This window comes from Bacillus rossius, chromosome 14 (assembly GCF_032445375.1).
Source record: "Bacillus rossius redtenbacheri isolate Brsri chromosome 14, Brsri_v3, whole genome shotgun sequence".
NCBI classification, from domain to species: Eukaryota; Metazoa; Arthropoda; class Insecta; order Phasmatodea; family Bacillidae; genus Bacillus; species Bacillus rossius.
In genome coordinates this window covers 10,938,925-10,962,892 of record NC_086341.1, presented here as the reverse complement: position 1 = coordinate 10,962,892, position 23,968 = coordinate 10,938,925, and the positions used below count along the sequence as shown (strand labels likewise).

The 23,968-nt window shown below is 34.3% G+C and overlaps 1 protein-coding gene across 6 annotated transcripts in view; it reads right to left on the bottom strand.

Moving 5' to 3' along the window:
• Nucleotides 1–22,976, bottom strand: part of LOC134539142 (serrate RNA effector molecule homolog) — a 55,454-nt gene extending 32,478 nt beyond the window's left edge. The window contains exons 1-7 of one of the 6 annotated variants that reach the window (XM_063380893.1): nucleotides 22,890–22,976; nucleotides 19,197–19,339; nucleotides 18,011–18,142; nucleotides 11,979–12,101; nucleotides 7,613–7,786; nucleotides 3,622–3,688; nucleotides 1,184–1,476 (exon numbers count right to left, since the gene is read on the bottom strand). In XM_063380893.1, coding sequence (XP_063236963.1) covers nucleotides 1,184–1,476; nucleotides 3,622–3,688; nucleotides 7,613–7,786; nucleotides 11,979–12,101; nucleotides 18,011–18,142; nucleotides 19,197–19,333 — 926 coding nt within the window. In that variant the 5' untranslated portion in view covers nucleotides 19,334–19,339; nucleotides 22,890–22,976. Of the gene's footprint in view, nucleotides 1–1,183; nucleotides 1,477–3,621; nucleotides 3,689–6,012; nucleotides 6,294–7,612; nucleotides 7,787–11,978; nucleotides 12,102–18,010; nucleotides 18,143–19,196; nucleotides 19,340–22,768; nucleotides 22,870–22,889 lie in introns of those variants that run through there. The other 5 variants (XM_063380894.1, XM_063380895.1, XM_063380896.1 and 2 more) reach the window with 5 other exon arrangements.
• Nucleotides 22,977–23,968: the final 992 nt, after the last annotated feature.

Here is a 23,968-nt window from a genome sequence, read left to right as displayed (position 1 = left end):
GTTTTAAAAGTTTTTATAACGCAGATACAAACGTTAAATAAAAATTATATTTTAACTTATATACGTAATAGAAAAATCAATGTTAATTTATGCAGGTTAAGTTTTGAACTGTTTTGTGTCACAACATGGCCGACACGCTTTAATTGTGTTGCCATGAAGATAGGAATGACGCCTGGCACAGCCATGCTCGCAACGCGCGCTACTAGAGCGGCGCTATGGTTATCTATGGATGCGAGGTTTGTTTACGCTTGACGTGGCGCGAGGCAAACAATATTGTCGATCGAATATTTTAATCGGGAAGCCTACAACTCACGGAGTTTCGGTTCCCTGCAAGAATTTCCGAATATTTTCGAAGTTTTGCGTTTTGGTATTAACGCCACTTCAGCCGCTAGATCAGAAGTTTCAAATGAAAACAAGCATGTTGTGACTAACCTAACCTAACCCTTCGATTTTTTAATTTCATATTTTTGAGAGAAATCCGAAGTTAAACGAACGTGGTAGGGAACCGAAACTACGTGAGTTGTAGGCTTCCCATTTTAATCAGGATGGTTGGCCAAAAAGATAAAAAGAAACTCAAACAGTTCACATTGAAGGAGAAATGCAGATGTAGCACGGTCATTTGGTTTGGAGCTCACTACACTATAAACAATCGCTAAAAATTTATTAAATTGTACGAACAGTCATCTTTATCTGCTGGTCGCAAGAGACTTCACCTAGGAGATAACAAGGGAATTCTGTCCCAATAAATGTACATATCTGCAAAATAGTTTAACCAATTTGTCATTTTGTGTTCGACAGATTTAAATTTTGTACATGTAGGCCTAGAATTTAGGCTACTGTATTAAGTTAAATATATATATTTTTTTAATTCTTGTTGTTTTACAAATATTTGCTTCCAAGCCAATGTAACATTTGATCCCCTACTACATTATTTTTAAAAATTCAAAAATACTACGTTTTAAAGGTAAATATATAGACTTTCAGAATAAAGTACTTTCATTACTAAGTATAAAAGTTGAGGCTTTATTGATGTACTTTATAACGAGATTCTACTGTAGATGTATTGCCCCCCCTTTGGAAATTTAGTTGTTGCGCCCCTGGTACAATGAGCAGGCAGAGGGCTGGAAGATGCCCGCGTGCCAGCCGGGAAGAGGCGGTCCCGAGACTGCAACCACGCACACACCTCTCTTTCTTGTCCGCCGGCTTGGGCGCGGGGGACTTGGGCTTCTCCGCCGGCTGGTCGCCGCCCCCCGTCGCCGCCGCCGCCGACGTCGTCGCAGCCGGCTGCTCCTCCGAGCTCCCGCCCGGCGCCGGCTTCTCGTCCTCCAGCACCGTCAGGTCGAAGTCCGTGCCCCCTTCCAGCCGGATCACCACGGCATCCAGCAGGTTCAGCAGCTGCTCCGACTGGTGGCCGTCCAGCGACACCTTGTCCAGCCGGCCGTTCTCCAGGAACTCCATGAACACCTTGACGCGGTTCTGCGTCGGGCCAGAACCAAACCATCCCGGTCACGGGTCGGAACCACCCTCCCTCGAGCTGAATCTTGACATTAGATCCTTGAGAGTGCCTCGAAAAATGACTTCTACATCTCAAGACATGAATAAAATAATATATATGAACGAAAACAAATCAAATTTTTGATAAAAATAATAAACTTATTCAATTTTAAGCTATGCAAATACTAGTTTTTTTAAGGTGATGCAAAAATAAAAATTTATTTATTTATTCGTGAAGTCAAATCAAATGGCTAATATTGTTCTCTGCAAAACTGTACTACACTTCCTCAAGCTGAATCTTGCAATTAGATCCTTAAGAGTGCCTCGAAAATGACTCTACATCTGAAGACATGAATAAAATAATATATATATATGAACGAAAACAAATCAAATTTTTGATAAAAATAATAAACTTATTCGATTTTTTAAGCTACGCAAATACTAGTTTTTTTGAGGTGAAGCAAAAATAAAAATAAAAATTTATTTATTCGTGAAATCTAATCAAATTGCTAATATTGTTCTCTGCAAAACTGTACTACACTTCCTCAAGCTGAATCTTGCAATTAGATCCTTAAGAGAGCCTCGAAAATGACCTACATCTCAAGACATGAATAAAATAATATATATATATATGAACGAAAACAAATAAAATTTTTGATAAAAAAAATAAACTTATTCAAATTTAAGCTATGCAAACACTAGTTTTTTTTTTTTTTTTTGGTGAAGCAAAAATAAAAATAAAAATTTATTTATTCGTGAAGTCTAATAAAATTGCTAATATTGTTCTCTGCAAAACTGTACTACACTTCCTCAAGCTGAATATTGCAATTAGATCCTTAAGAGTCCGTCGAAAATGACTACATCTGAAGACATGAATAAAATAATATATATGAACGAAAACATGATAAAACAATAAACTTATTCAATTTTAAGCTATGCAAATACTAGTTTTTTGAGGCGAAGCAAAAATAAAAATAAAAATTTATTTATTCGTGAAGTCTAATCAAATTGCTAATATTGTTCTCTGCAAAACTGTACTACACTTACTTTATAAAATACAGGATTTGCAGTAAAAAAAAAAACTTTAAAAAATGCAATGTTCAAACTGATCAAGTGATTAAACAATTTGACCCTATTTATAACATCATTCAATAAAAATGTTTATTTATCCATGCAGAAATTTATTACTGAGCATTCATAAAAGCAAATGGAGTGCAATCTTTTAACTTTATTTAAAAAAAACATATACAACACAAAAAAAATATTTTCACGAGCGAATCTTATGCTTTCAATGTTTTAAAGCTCTGCAGCAAATATGTAGCTTCACATCAGATGCGAAGCTTTGCATCACAACCGAAACTCCAAATAAAATGAATAGCATATTTCGTAGCCAAGTCAAATCTTCCTTCAAAAAATAATCATCTTAGAACATTTTTTTCTTCTAAAATCAAATCTTTAAAATATTAAAGATTTTTTGGTATTTGAGGGGTAGTGTGTTTGACTGACTCATCCCTGCAAAATCCTCAAAGTTCTATAAGAGCTATACTGGAATAATAAAAATTTACATTTACACCCTAAATATATATTTCCCAAATTTGAATGATTTTTAATTAAATGTTTACATGCTCCAGTTTTGCAGATTATAGCATGATTTACAACTTCCCTCTTTTTTTTAAAATTATCATAATTTTCTGCTGATCTGTTTTATAAAGTAACCTAACAAAAAAAATTGATTTTTTTGTATAATTATAAAATAATACAAGATATTTTCATAAAATTAAAGCATTAACTACCAAACTTTATCAATTAGCACATCAATCATTATTGGTTAGTATTGGTTAACATCTTGTACTTTAAAATAATTATCATTTATTGTAAATGATAATGCTAAACATCTAGCTGATTTTTATTTTGTACATGAATAGCTGACTTTCAACAAATTTATTTTAAAATTTTAATGTAATGTTAGAAAATTTAAATTTTTTGGCAAAATTACTCCCACAAAAAAAATGTAATAAAAAAACACTGATTTGCATCACGTAACTTGATCTAGCCAGTCTGCAAACTTTTATTGGATAAACATTCAATAATGAAATACATTACAAACAAACAAACTAACCAACCAACCTTCAGAGAGTCCATCTGTTCTTCTTTCCGCTTCACTGAATCTTCAGGATGATACTTTATTTTGAACCTGGATGTACATTAATGACAGCGTTAATCTTACCACAAATTTAACAAGAACTCAAATACTGCAGTCAAAGTATGCACCCTTAGAACCAAAAGAGGAAATGCTATACTCTTATTAATGTGGATTAATGCAAGTCATTCATGTTTCAAACTCAAAACTTATTGATTAAAACCAAAAATAACTCATAAAATGGTTTTGTTGTTATGGTATTAAATAAGGAAAATTTTATTTTCATTAAAGGTCATTATATTAAGTAATCTTTGACTGAAAACCTGTTTATGGCTTCAGTAAGTGTCATGTAAAGTGAGCGAGCATGTTGGAATTTTTAACAAAATACACTAGTTACCCATTTTTATTACTAAGCTTTTATGCATTATGTTGGACTATGTTTGAAAAATATTGAGAAGAAAGTATAAAAAATGAATTACTACACAAATGATTTTGAAACCTGTAAGTTTGCCTTTCTGGCATTTTGATGCAAATAGCCTCAGAATACATGTAAACGTATAATGCTTATTGACGCAGTTAGTATACAGTGTTCACGCAAGCAAAAGAGACCCCCATACAAAAACTCTTAATTCATGAATCCTGAATTGAGAAAATGCAATTTTAACTAATTCAGAAAGGCAAATTTAGAAGTCAGAAGTCAACAAACACACGATCGCCTATCGGTGCTCAACTTAACAAGCAAAAATGTTTCACTAACACTAATGCTGTAATGCACAACAGCTTTTGAGATGCATTAAGACACCATGTACTGAAACAGTCTAGTGAATAGTAGTATGACATGCTCACATAATCCTCAAAAGAAGAGTAAAACATACATAGTTGCTTTCAACACCTGTTAGATACAGTGTGCTGGAACAATCTATTATGACATGCTACTCATACTAACCTCAAAAGTAGAATAAAATTAACCAACCAACAGGAGAAAAAAAAGCTAACTAAACTTAGCAAATAATATTTTAAAACTTTTCTGGTTATAACACATGGAGGAAAGTACTGATTTCTCCCCCCAAAAAAAATTGTATTTAAGCACAATAAATTCATTTAACAAAAATTAGGTTACCAAATTTGTTAACAAACAAATGTGACTGATGTAGAAATGGAGGTACCCAGGTAAACCATCACTATTCATAATCAGAACTATTTTAAAAGCAAACCGTCCATTTATTTAACTCTTTTACTGTATAAGTCGAACTTCTTTTTTAACTTGCACCATTTGACCATTTAAACAGTCATCCTTTTTTTATTTTTGCTAAACTAAAAGTATTATTATCTGACAAAAAAGATTTTTAAAAAATTACTCAATAGGATCTCTCCAGCTATGGTTACAAAAGAATATTTTTTTCCTTGTAGTTATATATATTTTTTAAATATTTATACCAATAATATTAATATATTAGAATTAATGAAAGTTTTTTGAGGAAAATCACATTATAAAAATTTGTTAGTAAAAATAAAATATGTACTGACATTAATTTCTGACGTATCAGCTCTCTGAAATCAGAGTTTTTTATAATCTAAATGTTCAGAACCAACATTCAGCTTTTCTTCACAGAGAAGAATTTCAATATTTTATTCAGTATGGCTAAAACAAAAATTGGTTTTTAGGACTATCATTTTAACAGAAATATTTAATAGAAGTGTCTTCAATTGGTAACTAAGATAATTTAAAGCGAAACTAGTGGGTTAGTTTTGCTATAATGAAATTTTGTCATCAAAAGTATGTATTTGTATAGCCAATTTTTTATGGTCTTTTTTTTTAATTTATTTTACCCTACAGTGAAAGAGTTAATATAAATGACATAATTTCTGTGCACAAAAAAAAATTACATTGCACTGTTATGCTAAGAAATGCTTAAGTAATATGACCTACAAGATTAGAATAAACAATAGACCACTTCCGTGACAACGTATAAAATAACTACAGCCAAAACTGCTGTCTACTTATCAAGTAAAAAAAATATTGTGCCTTTGCTTAGCTAAACATCATATCTTTCCTTTACCAAGTTATCTTTACATTGCTCATTTTTTCTTGATAATTTGGATTCCCCATGCAACTCACTCCATAGAACCAAACTTTTGAACGTTATAACCAGGTCAGCTCCAGATAACAATTTAATACTCTGTTTACACATGATATACACATATTCAAAATATATTTTTGAACTCAAACGTGACGGAATATGCCACCCACAGTAATGTATAGTAAGTACTAGCAAGCTCTTCATAACTGTTAATTTCCATTTTATACACTATCCTGGGCCATATATATGTAGAAAAACTATTAATTCTGAAGAGGATAACACTGAAGTTTGTCTCACCTGTCAGATGGCATATATAATGATGCCCAAGCTGATGAATAAGAACGAAGCAAGAAAATTACACGCTTTAAAGCATATTCAACAAACAATGAAACGCACCCAACATATTGTAACATAATATTTGGGCTTCATAAAACTTGCACTTTTATTGACCAACTCATTTGTAATTTCATTTTCTGCCAAAATATACGAGGATATAGATACATAATTTCTTTTGTAATCATGCAACAGACTGATTCCATCATTTCTTCTGAAATGCATTTTATTGTATGCATTTTTTCTGGGCTTTTTTTTTTAGCTTCCATTTTGATATTTCACTGCTTTTAGTGATTTAATAAATCCATTCAACGCAACAAACGCAGAATATTGATTGCATATTGCACATAAAACGCAACACAAGACAAAAATATGAGTATCTTGAAGTGATGAGATTTTCCGCAGTGCGAAGAAATATAATTTGCTGCAGGAGAGAACGTGATAGGTTTACATATCAAACAAACACTTATTCTTGTTTTCTCAACACAACAGAATTCTACTAAATATAATGGTGAATAAATTAATATGCAAGAAAGATGTGAAAGTCAAGAAACAACTTCCATGAAAACATATCCCATCAAGCACATGAACATTAAAAAAAGTAATTTATTAAATTATTGTAGCAGTAATCGCAAAAACAATACCACTTTAGATAGAAAAATTGGTCATGAATGTTTTTGATTTTATTTTAAAAAATTTCAAGGTGTTAATAATTTATTCACCATGTTTTCCCAAATTTTAAGTATGCCATTAAGGGCATTATGTGTTTATTTTCAAAAAATAACTATCAAATTAACTTTTAAAAAATGTTTGTAAAAGAATCTAAACATGAACATAAATCAAGAGCACAATTAATTTTGAACCTTTTAATTTATAACCACCCAATGTTGTGCACTTTTTAGAAAAAAAATTTGGTAAATAGTTCTAAACTTTTTTTTACAATACGAAGTTCCGAACGAAACCATATCTAGCTTTTAAAATTTATGGTGTACTAATTAAATTTGTTTTAAAAGCTGACTGGAAAATTATTAACTGTTACGTGTGATTTCTTTGTAAACCGCTCAATGAATTATGATGGCAATAATTGTGAGAAATAAACACAAGTTATATATCATACTTTTAAGTACTGTATCTCACATACTCAAAAGTTCTTTAGCAAGAGAGTCAAACTTATTGGAATATTATTTATTTATTCATGATTTACAATTATTTTTTTGTGTGTGTACTGTGTGTGCATTTAGAGAAATATTATTAAATACTGAAAAAAATTAATGGCCAATTCTAAAGAAAAAAGTTCCTAAGATTATTTACCATTTAACCTCATTCCCTAAATATTAATATCAATATCAATAATAACTTAAGACTGTTGATAATCAATATAATGAACCTTATTCAAGATAAATGGGTGAAAGATGTATCAAGTAGCGCTTATAAAAGCAACTCTTTACTACACAAAAAAAAACCAACAGAAGCACTAATATTCAAAAAACTATATCACAAATTATGGTTGAGAAAAGCAACAAACTTTACAAGTATGGAAAAAAATAACAGAAACAAAGCTTACCATTCTTCATCCTTGTGAGCCATAAAAAATTCATTGAGCTGCTGCCTTTTAAACTCTAATTTATACTCATTGTATTTCTTGATAGCTTCTTCGTCGGTTATGTTGTCGTCTTGTGTTTGCAGAAACATTTTGAAAGACATCATCGGAGGCTGTGTCTCGACGGACGGCATGTCCCTGTGCAAAATAATGACACAAACCATAAGTACTCTCAGTTCTGATGGTTTGCCAATGGTCCATCTATCCTCAGGGCCGCAACTAGAGTCTCTGGCACCCGGGGCATGAATGGATTCATGCACCCTCCCCTCCCCCCCTCTTTTTTTGCACATACCACACCAATAAAGCGGATGTCCGGGGGCCCTCCCACGGAAAAATGGTGCTATTTAAGCATTTTCCATACCTACATGAAACAGTTTCTGTGCTACTGTAACTTCCATGCAAAAACTTTTTACCAGTTAGTACCAGTTGTAGTAGGAATTACAATGCAAGCAATTTCGGCGCCCCCACAGCTTTGCGCCCGGGGCGTATGCCCCGCTTGCAGCCCCCCCCCCCCCCCCCCTAGTTGCGGCCCTACAAATGCCAACTAAGTGATTAACTGATTTGTTTTGAGAAGTTTGCGCTGCGAGTTTTTTTTCTTTCTTGATGCAAAGTTACTGTGCGAAAATGGAGGCTATGTTCAGTGTTTGATAAAGAAAATAAATAAATCTAAAAAACTTTATTTATGCATGGCAATTTTCAAACAAAACAGGCAAAATGTAATATTCTATGAAACTAGAATTATTTCTGATGCCAGGAAAATTCTTCCAAGTGTTCGCGTATGTGCAATCTAGACCAATTGTGAGCTAGCCGAAGGTTTATACACACAGCCGCCATTTTTGCACAGTAACCTTTAATTCAAGAAAACGAAAACTTGCAGCAAAAACTTCTCAAAATGAATTGGTTCATCACTTAGGTATGAATTTTACTGACTATTATATGCATAAATTCCACTGTAACTTGAACGTACGGTACGGAACGTTACGTACCCTCTTTGCAATAACATCCCCTTCACCACAATTGAGGGGTAGAAAACTATTTGTAATATCACTCAATTCCTTAAGTAAAACCAGTGTTAAACAATTCATGCACAAAAAATAATTTTGTTTGGTTGTATTTTTACAGATTAACACCACATCCCCTCCCTCCCCAAATCATGCAGAATTATCTAAACATTTAATTTAATCATAAAATTTCCATTTAATTTATAAATTTAAATTAACACAGTAAAACAAAAACAAACCTTGGAACCTCTCTAGCAATAAGAATATAAATGAATGAACAGTTAAAGACTGACACAACGAATAAAAGCTTGTACGTAGTTAAAAACTTAGTAATTGAAGTATTAAGTAGGGGTGTGCGAGAATAGGTTTTTGTACTGCGGGAAATTTTCGGGAAAAATAAATTATTCCCGCGGGAAACGGGACGGGATCGGGAAAATTAAAAAAAAAAAAAGGGAAATTTTTAATTATAATATGAGAAGATGGCCATTTAAACGTTTCTTGCAAAGTTAGTTGTTTTTTTGCATTTCTTTTGTCTGCTTCACTTGCCCTTTTTTCAGCGGCGACTTCATATTTTTTAGCATCCTCAAATTCTTTTTTTATAGCCAGACGTGCTACCATGCTAGCATCTCAAAAATTTTTCACACGAGACACACTTTGCCAGGGATTTACTGTCAGACGTTCAAAATACTTCCAAACACTTTTAGGTTTACAAGTAACAAGCTGATCGCTTGCGACATCCATTATTTGTAGGCTGCTAGTTTGTTTTAATATACAACGGCATCGAAAATAGGAACAGATACTTTGCACAAGCCTTAATAACGTAACGCCAGCCGACAAAGCCCGCCAAACTAAACAGTAAACAACTATTTTTTTCTCCCAAAGCAAAATCATAGATGTGTAGATACTCGTGAGCAGTGGTGTAAAGCTACGTGATTTCATATTTTTCAAAGTGCCAATACAGTTCTCTACATCGCCACTGCTATCAAGTAATGAGAACGGTTGCGCTTCGTTATGTAACGCAAGTCTAGTATTTCTTATATCTTTGGCGAAAAGGTTGGATTGTGCATGTGTTTTGTTTGTGTTTAACGACACACGTGGTTTTAGGCTAAGTATTCGATGATGACGGCAATAACGTTATATAACTGACTATTCACGTATCTTGCAAATTTGTACCCTTGAAGAAATATATTTATGAACGCATACAATATTTAAGGTACTCCATGTACGTTTTTTATATTCCAATTAGATATGTGTAAACGATTATCATAATTCACTGCACACCACAGCTGTCGCTACGATCGGCATACATTTAAAAGATGTTTTGCGTTTAAATAGTACGGAAACCCTTAAAAAAAGTACGAATCCATAAAAAAATATTGTTGTAAAAACAGTTTGAATTGATAGAAAACATTTTCACATGATTAGTAAACATTTGTAAATTTTTAAACAATTTCCCGAAAAATTCGGGAGTAATAAAATTCCCGCCCGGCATTTCGGGAAGCCTATTTTCCCGACTTTTTCCCGAAGCGTCGGGATCCCGCACACCCCTAGTATTAAGTAAAGAATTTCCTTATCTTTTTTTTTACTTTACCTCAATTGAATGAACTACATAGGTGTAACCAGCAAAAATTAAGCTTATAAACAATAAAATCCTTGAAATATTTGTGCAATGGGAGTGCATGATTTGATGTAGGCTTTTGGACATACGCCATTGCTTAGCACATGTATGTCTGTAGAAGAAAATTACAAAAAAAACACAAATTAAGCAAAAAATTGCTGTTGTCAGGATTTAACGCCACACAATACTCCACAACAGGAATATGGTCAACAAACAAAGAAAAACAAAAAAAAAATGGGCCAACAGAACGAAAAAACCCCCACAAATGATGACCAGACAAAAAAAACCGAACCCAAAAAATTCAGCACAACAGTTGAAACGAGACAAAAACACAGCAAAACAAATAAACTAAACAAACACAATAGTTTTCCAAAAACGCATTTTAAACCAAACAAGAAGAAACAACTAAGATACCATACCAAACACCATATTTCCTAAAATGTTAAGGCAATAAAAAGCAAGAAGTGAACAGATTCAAGCATCCTACAACCAAAAACTATTAGCTAACTGCTAGGAAATACCCAACACCACTCAGATCTGTTCAAGTAAAGACCAACAGTAAATTTTTTAGGTTCCAATAAAAAAACAGACATCTTAAAGTGCAAGCAACCATAAATATTCATGCATGCAACATACCGAATGATAACACTAAGAATTGAGGCTTCACGAATAAAAATATTATTACTATACTATCACACATACGTCGCTCTTGCGTAATTGTCAACCATTATTTATTTTCAAATGGACATGAAAGTAAAACTAAACCATCTAATAAATCCAGCACAATGTTTACCCTCCCTTGCAATTCTGTTTTCTTTTTACAATCAATTCATGGCAGTCTGTTGCACATACTGAGAAGCCCAAACTGTTTTTGAACAGGCATTTCAGGCTATCGGTTGCATGCATGCATTATCTGCTCTGCCAATTTAGAATGTTGTCTGTTTACTTTCAGTAGGCGCTGTTACTACACTATGTACTCATGCGAGTGCAGAGTTGAAGTTGACTGTTAACTGTGTACAGAACAGCTAGGAATCCAGACAAAAGGTTGTGAGGTTTTGATAAACAAAGTTAGAGAGCAACTGCAATACGCAAAAATCTGTGCTTACAAAATATTTTTTTCCACAAAGAATTGTTTTGAAATGGATGGCTCAACTTCAATTTCTGAAGTTGATAACTCAACTTGGATTCATTTTTTTAGAAATACAACCCGCAACATACACATATATACCTGAAATTAAGTTTGAAATGTAAAAACGAGTTTAAGAATACCAACCTTTTTCATATGTGACACCAGACAATCAAAACTACCAATTACCATGTGGCATAAACCGCTAAAATTGATTTCAATTTAACATTTTGTTGTTTTACTTAAAGATGACATTGCATGTTGAACTCACAAACATGGTTCCTCTGTTAATATATTTTACAGATTCCTGTTTACAGTAAACATGTTTTGTTTTTACAGTCAGTCACGGTGATTTTCCTACCATGATAAAATAACAGTGTGTTGGATAGAGGGAGAATAGAATAAGGAAATACTGCGAACTAAAAAAAAAAATCTATACTACGTGGAGAACAAATGATGGAACTAACCCACAAATACCGACAATACACACTACAGGAATAAACTGCTGCGGTACCATCAAACGAGGGGGGTTAAGCACATTTCTACTTGGACCGCACGAGCAAGCCACCGAGCGATGCCACCGACCTCTGGTTGTTCATGTGACCGCCGTAGTTGTGCTGCGGAGGGTAGCTGTCCTGCCCCCAGCTGCGGTAGCCTCCCCCGTAACCACCGCCGTCATGGCCGTACCCTCCGCTCCGTCTGTCCTCCCTTCAACCAACACACACACACGCCCGCACCCGCGGCTTAGCGGCCGGCCTGCCCCGCCTGCGACGAGAGCTCCCCGCGGGGGAGCTAAATTGTTGCCCCTTGGAAAGGCAGCCCTTCAGGATTTTTCTGGCAATGGTTTGTTTGTACAGCAACTGGAAGGGCAGCCCATCCAATTTCTGAAAACACGCTCCTTTAAGAGTTTAAATAATCCTGAAAACTTACCCCTTGGATGGGCAGCCCATCAGGATTTTTCTGACAGTAGTGTTTTTGAAAGGTTGTCTGAATTGTTGCACCTTGGATGGGCAGCCCTTCAGGATAACGTGACACGTACTATAGTTTTCATTACTTAATCTTGCTTTTCTCAAATTCATTAATTGGTTGGTTTACCAGGACAATAAAAGCACATCTTGATGTACATAAAGACTAAACATTTAAGCAACATGTGATTATAAAAAATGTAGTGAAGAGCGTGTAATTTTTAAATACATACCGTTTTATCAGAATAAACGACTGAGCTTTCGTCTTTTTAATTCAGTGGTTAGTTTGTAAAGTGACCTAACCTAACCTAACCTAACCAAACCTAAACTAACCACTGCCAGAAAAATCCTGAAGGGCTGCCCATCCAAGGGGCAACAATTCAGACAACCTTTCAAAAACACTACTGTCAGAAAAATCCTGATGGTCTGCCCTTCCAAGGGGCAAGTTTTCAGGATTATTTAAACACTTAGAGAAACATGTTTTCAGAAATTGGATGGGCTGCCCTTCCAGTCGCTGTACAAACAAACCATTGCCAGAAAAATCCTGAAGGGCTGCCCTTCCAAGGGGCAGCATTTCAGTCGCCCCCTCCCCGCTCAGGGCCAGAGCAACCTGCCGTCACTTCACGAAAACACAACAGGGGTCCAGTTCTTCATCGTCACACACAGCAAGTCAACCAAACAAACCAAAGCTATTCACACCAAGTCTTCGGGCTGCGGTAAATTTTTGTTTTATTAATTTTTATCATGATAATGCAATGCCAGGCAAATACTAAAACAAAACTTCTGTCCAAACCATTTGCATGTAGCTAATAAACATTGGAATAGTTGCATGGTCAGCAACCACGGAAAAACAACAAAATTGAATGATATTCCCAATCGACTCAATTCTAAGAGACACTTTTTTTTGTCACTTTCTACACTCAAAAAATTGTGTTTTTTTTTTTTTTTCCTGAAGTTCTGCACATCATATGTACGCCCAGATACGCGGGCCCTTTAAGAATAAACGACTTTACAGGAACAGTTGCTGGCTGCGAAAATTTCATGCATTCGAGAAGTCAAAGACCTCGAGTCTACTCTTATTAATGACTGTTTCCCCTCCTAGGAACTGAGGTAACAGTCATAATGTGACAGCAACTTACTGAACACCACACAGCAGTGTGCTGAAGGGGCAAGTCAGAATAAAAGAGTATATTTGCTTTCTTTTGTGTCTAGAAAATCCTAACTTGTAACTTCTCACTCCTCCAAGAACAAGCTACCAAATAAATACATAACCGAAAAGTCACATTGACATAATGTCTTGAATACTACTGTATGCCAATGTAGACAAAATCTATCGGTAGATTCAGGTTTTTATGGCTTAAATGTTTTAACCAATTTAGTAAAGAAAATTTTTTTATTTTTTTTTTATTTTTAATAATACTGTACATACTATGTTTGTATTTTTCACAAATATACAAATCTGTTCAAATTGTGGAGGCTGTAACATATTATTTATCAGAGCAATAAAAGATTAAATTAGAAATAAAACACTACACAAAACATTTATCAGTTCGGAAAAATATTTTATTACCTACGTGTGTTTAAATTTACTTCAGGATTTAGGTTCTGACATAAATTTCAAGTTTCCTTTTAGTAGCTGTCTTATTATTGCAAAGGTCTTTAATACGGCACGTTAGAAACCACGACCTTGCAGTACTGATTTCGCAGGATTATTAAATGTCAATATAGTGAGGCCACTTGTGGCGGCCTCAATTGTCTTGGATATTATTATTATTTTTATTTTGCGTAAAGTTTATTCTAAGATGATTTAATTTTTATAGCACTATTTATGTCCTTATATTATTTAATGATGTATTTTAAGATTTATTTATTGTAACCTTTTAATTGTATACTTGGTTTATTTTACGTTAAGTACTCTTACTCTGTAGTGGGACGTACGAGAAGTAACGAGAACGATCTAGCGGAGTGAGGGGTGGTAGCAGAGGAGGGGGGTGACGTCAGCTGACGTGACGAGTGGGAGGCGGCTGCCAGCTGTTTCGTGAGGAGAGAGCGTGTTTCTGACCGCCGGCCGCGGAACTGCTCGTGAAATAGAGGAATCGCGTCCCAGCCATGGGCAAGTTGTGTTACATTACGTGAGCAAGAATTAACGGCAATATGACGGTAATGTCATGGCACGTTTGGCGAAGCGAAAAACGTGGTGGTACACGAGCGCGCGATGGTGTGTGGCTAGTGCACGGGCCACAGAAGCATTGCGCTGCTAGAAGCGCAAATAGTGAGTGGGGTTTACGCCCGACCCCTGGAGTCAACGGCTTCAGAGGTATGCTTCAGTACCAAGTAAGTGTGAGAACTGGATTTTAGTACTTTATTTTCCCGGCTGGTACGATTTACAGAAGATGTGTATTGAAAACAGTGTGCGGCGACGGGATTTAGTGGTTGGATTATATAGACTAAAGAAAGTCATAATTTCGGTTCTCCCCCCCTCATCCGTAATAGACTTTTTTGGGACATTGGATTAGAATTAATTATACTGCAAGAGGGTCTGTAAACCAATGTTGTTACACTGTGAACATAATTATAACAATTTAAATGATACCTAGAATTTACCTTTTAAGTCCCTTTGCCTTTTTACTGGATTTAAGTTTGAGCATCTTTGGTTTGGTAATTCATTATTATACCTATCACGATAGATTTTCCAGGACTGTCGGTAAATTTAGTATGCTAATATATTTTTTTGCGCACTTGCCAAATGTTAAACCAGTCGATGCGCATCTGTTAAGCTTAATTTCTTTACACTCTCATTATCAGTATGTCAGTGGTGACGCGTACGCGGGACTGGCGTGGGGAGTGCGGACGTGTGCGACTACCCCGGTATAAGGGGGGTTGGCCACAATAGTTTGAACAGGAATACCTACCAATGGCATTTAAAAGTTGTAATAAGCTGCTCTCTACAAAAAAAAAAAATGGTTCAGATGAGAGTTACTGTTTGAATGAGGTCTCTGATATCAGAGATTCAGATCTCTTCTTCAAAAATTTCATTAGAGAAATGTACTTGTGAAACGTGAAATGTAACCCGCTATAAAACAGGAAATACGACTGAAATGAAAACCGACAGTTAACGATGAACTCTGAGCGAACTAAAAACGCTGACAGCGCAGTAATGCCACTTGGCAGTCGAGATCAACATCCGAAATACACACAAAAAAAATTCTTAACTTGGGTGACTATATTAATACCAGATTACAGACAGTGCAGACCATAAAATGCAGTATTAAAGACTTTTCACTGGCACAAAAATAAAAAATAAAACAATATGCAATACTGATACATAGTTCAATTCATATGCTTATAGATTTCCTTGTGATGTGACTGTAGGTCTTGTTTAAACACATCTCAATGGTATTGGACGTTGACTGCATTTACTTACATTTTAAGTGTTTTTAATAAAAATGTTTTTTACTTTTCCATTGTACTTAAAATACCTAACATAGAAACAATAAATTTAAGTGCATAATAGGTACATAACTAATATTTAGGTTTTCAAATAAAAGACTTAACTCCAGATCTATGGCTAATTGTTATGTATAACTTGTTCAAGTTCATCCCTTAATTCTGATGGCATGATAAAGTATCCCTTGATCCTGTGGTAAATGATGCTTGCTGCTTTAATTTAGTACGTTGAAAAGTTCCGGACAAAACCAAAACACAAATTTTCTTTCGTATTTTACTTACGTTCATAATTAATTGTTACATCACAAGTTTTTATATGTCCAGGATCTTTCAACCAACTAAATTAAAACAACAAGCATCACATACCACAGGATCAATAACACCAGATCATACCATCAGGATTAAGGGATAAACTTAGGTAAGTGATATGGAACTTTTACCAATTTATGAATTTAATGTCACATTTTTCTAGATGATATTAGACAATTGTGGTGAATTTTGTGGCATTTTGTATTTTGCCTTGCATTTTGGTGTTGTGCTCTGTACCGACTTCCATTTCAGAGGTATTTCGGTTTTGTCACTATTCACCATGTAATCTGGTCTACCTATGGGATAGGTATGAAATAAGTAAAAAAAAAAAAAAACCTACAGATAAAGCAGTGCATATTCCTATAGCCAAGCAAAGTTCACTCCAGTTCCCCAGCGCAAGCCCCCAATATATATATATATATATATATATATATATATATATATATATATATATATATATATATATATATATTTTTTTTTTTTTTTTTTTTAAAAAGGTCATTCCATGTCAACTCAATCAATGATATGACTTTGATGTCTTAGATTTACAGTATTTTTGGTACTTACACTGTTCCTACTAAAAACATTAAAAATATGTATCATCTAATTATTTTTAATGAATAATTGTTTTTAAAAATTATTTAATATGAGAAAATACTCCTTTTTTTATTTAACATTGGTTAACTAAAATTACTTTTTTTTTTAACCATTATACCTAGAAAGCTCAAAATGGGCTCTTGTAAATAGCTAAAATTTGATATTCCACTTGGGTGACTTAGGAAAAGAAATAAATTTCCAAAAATTTATAAAAATTTTAAATTACAACTCAAAACATTAAATTTTGTTTATCTGAAAAAAATAAATTAATAATGCAGATTTTGTGACTCTGTCTACCAAAATTTCACTAGAAGATAAGAATGGGATATTTAAAAAAAATAAAATAAAATAATAGCTATAATTTAAGTAAAAAATATCTGCCCTGACTTGCACCCTACTATTACAAAGATATGGGTGATTCTCTGTACAGAGACGCAAGACTATAGCATTTGAATTGAATAATAAATAATGTTATTAATGTGGAAGTGTCAAGAGGATTTAAATAGAATTAAATGAATAGGAATATCGAACATATCAAATGACTTGTTTTACTCAATAAGATGATATCAAACAGCATCTACCTTGTTTTTAACCTTTTAGAGATTTTTTTCGTAGTCAGGTTACAGTTTTTTTTAACTTTTTTTATTTAAAAACTATTCACTTAAAAAATTTTAATGATAAATATTTTTTATGTACTTCATAAGAAAAAACGTGAGTCCCAAAAATCCTGGAAATCAAGACATTTAGATTTTTAAAAAAAATTTATTTGCCATAGAATGACCCAAAAGTTTTTTTTACATGCAGCCCAATACGACTTATTCGACTGACCTCTGAAAACAAAAGCAACACACAATGCAACCATAAAATAAATGATATACCTACGAATGATTGACGTTACACAATCAGGATTCAACTAACATTTCTAAAATTTTGGAATTTGGTTAAAAATAATCATTAATACTTATCTATTACTTTGAAAAGAAATAAATGTGGAAAACAAATGAATAACACATATGTGATGTAGGAGTAAAATTTTATTCCCAAGGCTTTGTGAAGATGACTTTAGACCAAGAAAGTTTTTTTTTTTAAGTTGGTACCTGATAACGTAACTGCATTCAAATGTAGACAAATGATATACAAATCAAACAGCAGTATTTACAACATGGTGACCCATCACAACCCTAACAGTGCACATTATTGCAACCTCGTATTACATTTTCATCTCACCTGGTCCCAATTCTTCCACTAGATCACACAGTTTAAGTGATGAACAGCAGAGCAATTTGCCCCAGTACTTACCACTCTGTTTTCATTCGTTTCATCGGCTGCACCATGTCTTGCGAGTGGGCAGGGCTGTACCGCTCTCTGCCCCCACCCCCTCGGTAGTCTCGGTAGTCTGTGCGCTGGCGATTACGACTGCCCCAAGACTCCCTACGGCAAAGATAATACGTCGAGCGCAAAGTTTTCAATAATAATTGCCAGATTTTAAAATCTCATTTGGGCTTAGTGTCGTGTTGACAGCAAGGACATTATAGGTGGTAACAGATAATACAAACCAGGAATACTGGGGAAAGGAATTGGCCATGGCCCTTGTTGAAGAACCATTCCACTATTCATTCTTTAAATGATTCATGCAATGGGGAATTTTGGTTTAATACAATTTTTTGGGCATGCCGTTGCAGTTTTGCACTGTTTTGTTATGGAAAAAATTCATAAATGCAAAGTAAGAAATAAAAATGGAAAAAAAAAACTCATAGAAAACAAGCCTTAATTAACTGATACCACAACAACCATCGATGAACCTAAACTGGTATTATGGATAATACAACGACGACAGCAGAGAAGAACACACACTCAATCTTAAATATCAGACAGCACAAGAATTCCGTGTTCGTCTGTGCTGTTCTTATTTATTCATGACTGAATTCCTCCCACTTAATTTATGTGCTGTCTGATATTTAAGTTTAAATGTGTTTGTCTGTGCTGTTGTCATCGTATTATCCTCTTTACCCGTTTAGGTCCATCATTGGGTCTATCTGCTTGACATCAGCTGAATTTGGCATTTTTTCTGTAGGTTTTTTAAAATTAATTTTTAGCATTTATCGGCTGTGGTGGAACGCTGGTGTCTGGTTACATTGATAAACGGACGTAGTTATGCAAAAAAAAGGAACCAACCCACATGAAACCTATTCTGAGTTAAAGTTAATTATAAATTGTAATTCTCGTATTGATAACATAATGTGGGTATAATTTTAATTTTCTAGTATAAATACTGATGTAATAATAGCAACGACGGTACGATCAACCTTGTACTATTTTAATTTATTTTCAAATAAAATATAACATAAATTGTGGGCTGGTTCCTTTTTGCATAACTACGTCCAAACGTGGTGGAGTGGGGAGTGACGCGCTCACGAGGTCCGCCAGCCCAGCCCCCCCCCCCCCCCCCGAGCGCCAGCGCTTCTGTCCCCCGATCAACACGCACCTGTCGATCCAGTCGTCTCTCCTGCGCTCGTCCGTGCCGCCGCCGCGACGGCTGTCCCCCCGCGGGTACGACTCGGTGCGCTCGCCCCTGAACTTGTCACGCCTCTTGCGGTCGTACTCGTCCTCGCTGTCGCCCATGGCTAGCTGGTGCACAAGCAAACAAACACACACCACCACCGTTTTATTTTCTTTCTGTTTTTCAACCTCACTGTCTCACCAACAGTGAATTCGTGGCATCTGGAAAATAACTGACATCACATGTTACACAATCATTCTCTAAGAGGGCATTGTGATACAAGTAATTTACCACTTTTATATGTTGTGATTAGGTTACATATTACAAACACTATTACCTATGAGAATGGTTGGTTAGGTTATAGTTAGTTTAGCTACATTAAAAAAAAAAATGTACAATCATTTGATTAACTGGCTAGGAATTACGTATAGATTTTTAGTATTTAATAGTACTTTTAATGAAGCTAACCAACAGTTCACACAATTTAAAAGTACATACTTATATCTAATGCAGATAACCAAACCAATCATTTAAACAAATTTAAAGTATTTTAAATACTGTTAACCTAGTAAATGGTCCACACTATTATAAAGCATTTTTAATGTAAATGAACTAACATTACCAACCATTTTCACAATATTACACTATTTTTAACATACATAACCATTCATTAAAATGGTCAATTACTAGTACAATACTTGAAGTATCTAAACACCTTCTTAGATAATCATTGGAAAATAAGTCAGGGTTAGTATAGCTACATTAAAAATAACTATAAACAATTTCATTATAATGGTTTCCTGGGAATTACCAATTTAAGCTGTAGCTATCCAACCTAACCAAATGTCAACATTGATTTGAAGTATTTTTAATGTAGCTTACCTAAAGTAATCGACCATTCTCACGATCAACTACAGTTCTCCAAATCATACACACACAGACCCACACAGGAAATTAAAAAATGGCGGGAGCCACGTCAATGCAAAGTATTGTAATCTATTAATATAAAAATGCATGTTGGTCATGTTGGTATGTATGAGATTGATAAACTCTGATACAGTTTAACCGATCATCATGAAAGTTGTCATATCGAAGTGTTTTTTTTTAAAGGAGAAGGTTTTTATGCAAAACAACTTTTTCTGTAACTGTTCACTAGATAGCACTGCAGCACATCAACATCTATATTGTTTGACTGATCGCCATGATTAAATTCATTTTTGTAACAGAAAATCACAGGTCATAGACATAAAAAAATTAGTGCGAGTAATTTCTCTTTGTCCGCCACACGGTCATATAGTAAGTTTTGGTAACTTCCTATCCTTCTACTTGGAGAGTCCGCTTAGTGGAGCTCGCGGAGGCTAACGAACTAAAAGCACTAATAACAGTTTAGTTTTGAACTTTGTCAATTGATGATGCATTGAATTTTAAACACACTATCGTCACATCTTGCCTTGGGACTTTCTAGGTTCTCAATATTTTCTTTTCTGATAGATACGTGTTATCTCATTCTCCAACTATTGACTTTGCATGCTTTGGATTAAGCTGATTTTTTGTATATCTATACAGATAATCAATAATTTAATCATTGATTAAATAATAGTCATCACTTTTGCGCTATCCATTTTGCTTTAACTCGCTGATAATATATCACCCTGTGTTTAACCAGTTCTGTTTTATGTTCTAGACTAAGATAGGTAAACCTGCAGTATATAACATAACTCCCGAAAGATAAATACATTAAGAAACTTATTTTGCAAAGAACAAGCATGTGAATGTTCCCCACTAAAACCTCCATCCTCTCGTGCTTGTACCATAAGAATGTTGGTTTAGTAATGTAAGCACAGCCATGTTGGTGAAGTCATCAATATTACGGTATTGGGATCTCGACTACACCTTACGTTACGAGTATAGGTTGGTTAGAAATGTAGTACAATTCAGGAGGAGGTTAAGGGAAAAGTATGGTGGAATGATTTCCACCGGGTAAGTGCACAACAGCAATACAAATACAAGAACAATAATAAGCTCATTAAAATTATAGGTAAAAGTTTTGTATAGCGCATTTATTTCATTAAAAAGTATTACGGTAAATATGTATTGTACGGATTAGCGCCAAAAAAAATCTTACAAATATGAAATAACTTTCATTATATGCTATCTTACGTCCTCTTTTCAGAACCGCCTGCGGAGATAAAAAATTCCAAATACTTTTGGAGATATGGCCGTTCTTATTTTGCTATACCAGACGTGTGTATTAATTTGACCGTCGCCATTTTATATTTTGCCGTGTGCGCGTGAATGTCTAAATAACAGAAATTTTCCATTAGGTAAGGTTAGTTACATTATAAATACTTCAAAATAAACCAAAATTAAAAATTATATCAATTTATTTTACATGTTGTATAGTTTTAAGTATTTATAATGTAACTGACCTGACCTAACAAAATGGGACAAAGGTAGATTAGGTCAGGTCAGCTACATTATAAATACTTTGAAACTGAACAGACATTAAAAATAATAAAATTAATTTTATTGGTTGTTTAGTTTTAAAGTATTTATAATGTAGCTGACCTGACCTAACAAACCGGGAAAAAGGATGAACAGAATAAACTCACGTAAGTTTCTTTTTACATGATGTATTCGTTCACGTGAGAGTCCTAAGATCCACATAAAGTTCTGCCATTCCCGATTACACCCGAATATTCACCTTCGGCCAACCTCGGGATTTATTTATTTTTGCGCAGGAAAAATGAATTGAAATATTAAAAGTGGTCGGATAGGTTAGCTACATTAAAACACTTTAAAACCATTTGGATGGTTAGTTAGGTTAGTATAGCTACATTAAAATAAACACAGAAATATTAATAAATAAACCCGAGGTTGGCCGAAGGTGAATTGTTCGGGTGTAATCGGGAATGGCAGAACTTTATGTGCATCTTAGGTTTCTCCGTTTGGGAACATCGCAAAAAAAAAAAAAAATGATACTTGTAAACAAGCAACCGTTATCGCCGCACGAGTTCACAGGATGAAAATTAAAAAATTCGATATCTCCAAAAGTATTTGGAATTTCTTATCTCAGCCGGGTTTAATGAAAAGAGGAAGTTTAAGAGCACAGAATAAAGGTATTTTCGGATTTTTAAATTTTTTTTTAAAAAAAATCGCCAAAAAATGAAGATTAAAAAATTCGATATCTCCTAAAGTAATTGGAATTTTTTATCTCCGCAGGCGGTTCTGAAGAGAGGACGTAAGATAGCATATAATGAAAGTTATTTCATATTTGTACGATTTTTTTTGGCGCTAATCCGTACAATACATATTTACCAGTATTACCACAAACAAACAAATCAAATAGGCGGGTGTGGCGTCAGCCCTGGCTCCGCACACACTTCAGTAGTTTGAGAAATGCAGAATCCCAATCAAATATATGGATTCTGAAACTTAACTCTAAATATTTAAATATTTGTTGCCATTATAAACTGCCGACACTTTCACGTAGTTCGTGCATTTGAAACAAGTAAACTTGAACAAACCATTTCAACAATTCAACATTCCATACGTACCCACAAGATTTACTATTGGACCCGAAAGTGCTTACTGCTTCAAAATAAATACACAAATGCAAAACAATTGCATATTTTAACAATCCTTTAAATATTGCAATATTTATATTTAAAAATATACCTTCAATGGTTTCCTTTACCGACGCGCATACAAATATTAAGAACAAGACAGATGTACACTTTTGTACACTAAACTACTCACACCTTACATATGTGAGAACTGATAGTTACTATGTTCGCGTAGTTTGAAACGTTTGCAAGTATAAAGTACAAAGTATAAAGTTTATAATGTATAATATCGTAAGAGTGCGAAACATTATGTTTATAAAAAGTGCATAAAGTTTACATAATAAAATCCTAATAATAATTGCTTAAGAAATTAATATTTTTACGAAAATATTTATAATACCGATGGATTTATATACCATGGAGAACCTTCTGGTATTTGAATTATAAAATCTAGTAAAGGTGGGTTTACGATTGAAAATTAAGAATTAAGACTTAAGACTTAGTCGTGTACTTACCATATGACTCTATGTAAACTAGTGGAATGGTTTATGATTGTCGTGTGTGAATTTTGACGGGTCGTGTGCGAACCATATGATGACTTAAGACTTAACAGAAATGGTTATATTTTATATTTTTCGTTAAGACTTAAGGGAAGCGACCAATCACAACAAACCGGAACCTTTCAACCGGAAGTTTATGTCTTATTATTGGACCGAGCGAGGCAGTATTTTGGGTTAGAATTCGTATATTTGTCATTTGTAATCATCATCCATTTCAAAAAATAGATATTCCATTTGTCAATAACCTATTTCATACCTGCTTCTCCGTTTCGAACAATGGCCGACCATGTGTTGTGTGCTGTGATTGGTCAGAATTAACGACTTCTATGTCAATCATAAACTGGAAAATGTAGTTTTGACTTAATCGTGTGCTCGATGTTAAGTTATAATTCTTAAGGAAATCAATCGTAAACCCAGCTTAACACTTTTTTATTTGTTTGTTACTCACAATTGGGCTTTTACCCAGTGGCAAGGAGTCCTCCCCTTTATCTTACCCCTCCTTTTTTTGGTGACTTCTCAGATCACATGCATCTCTCATCCTCAGGATTTTATCCTCAAACACATTCCACCTCCTTCCTGTCCACACAATTAAATCATGCCTCCCTTTTACCATTCACTTTCATTCCCTCTG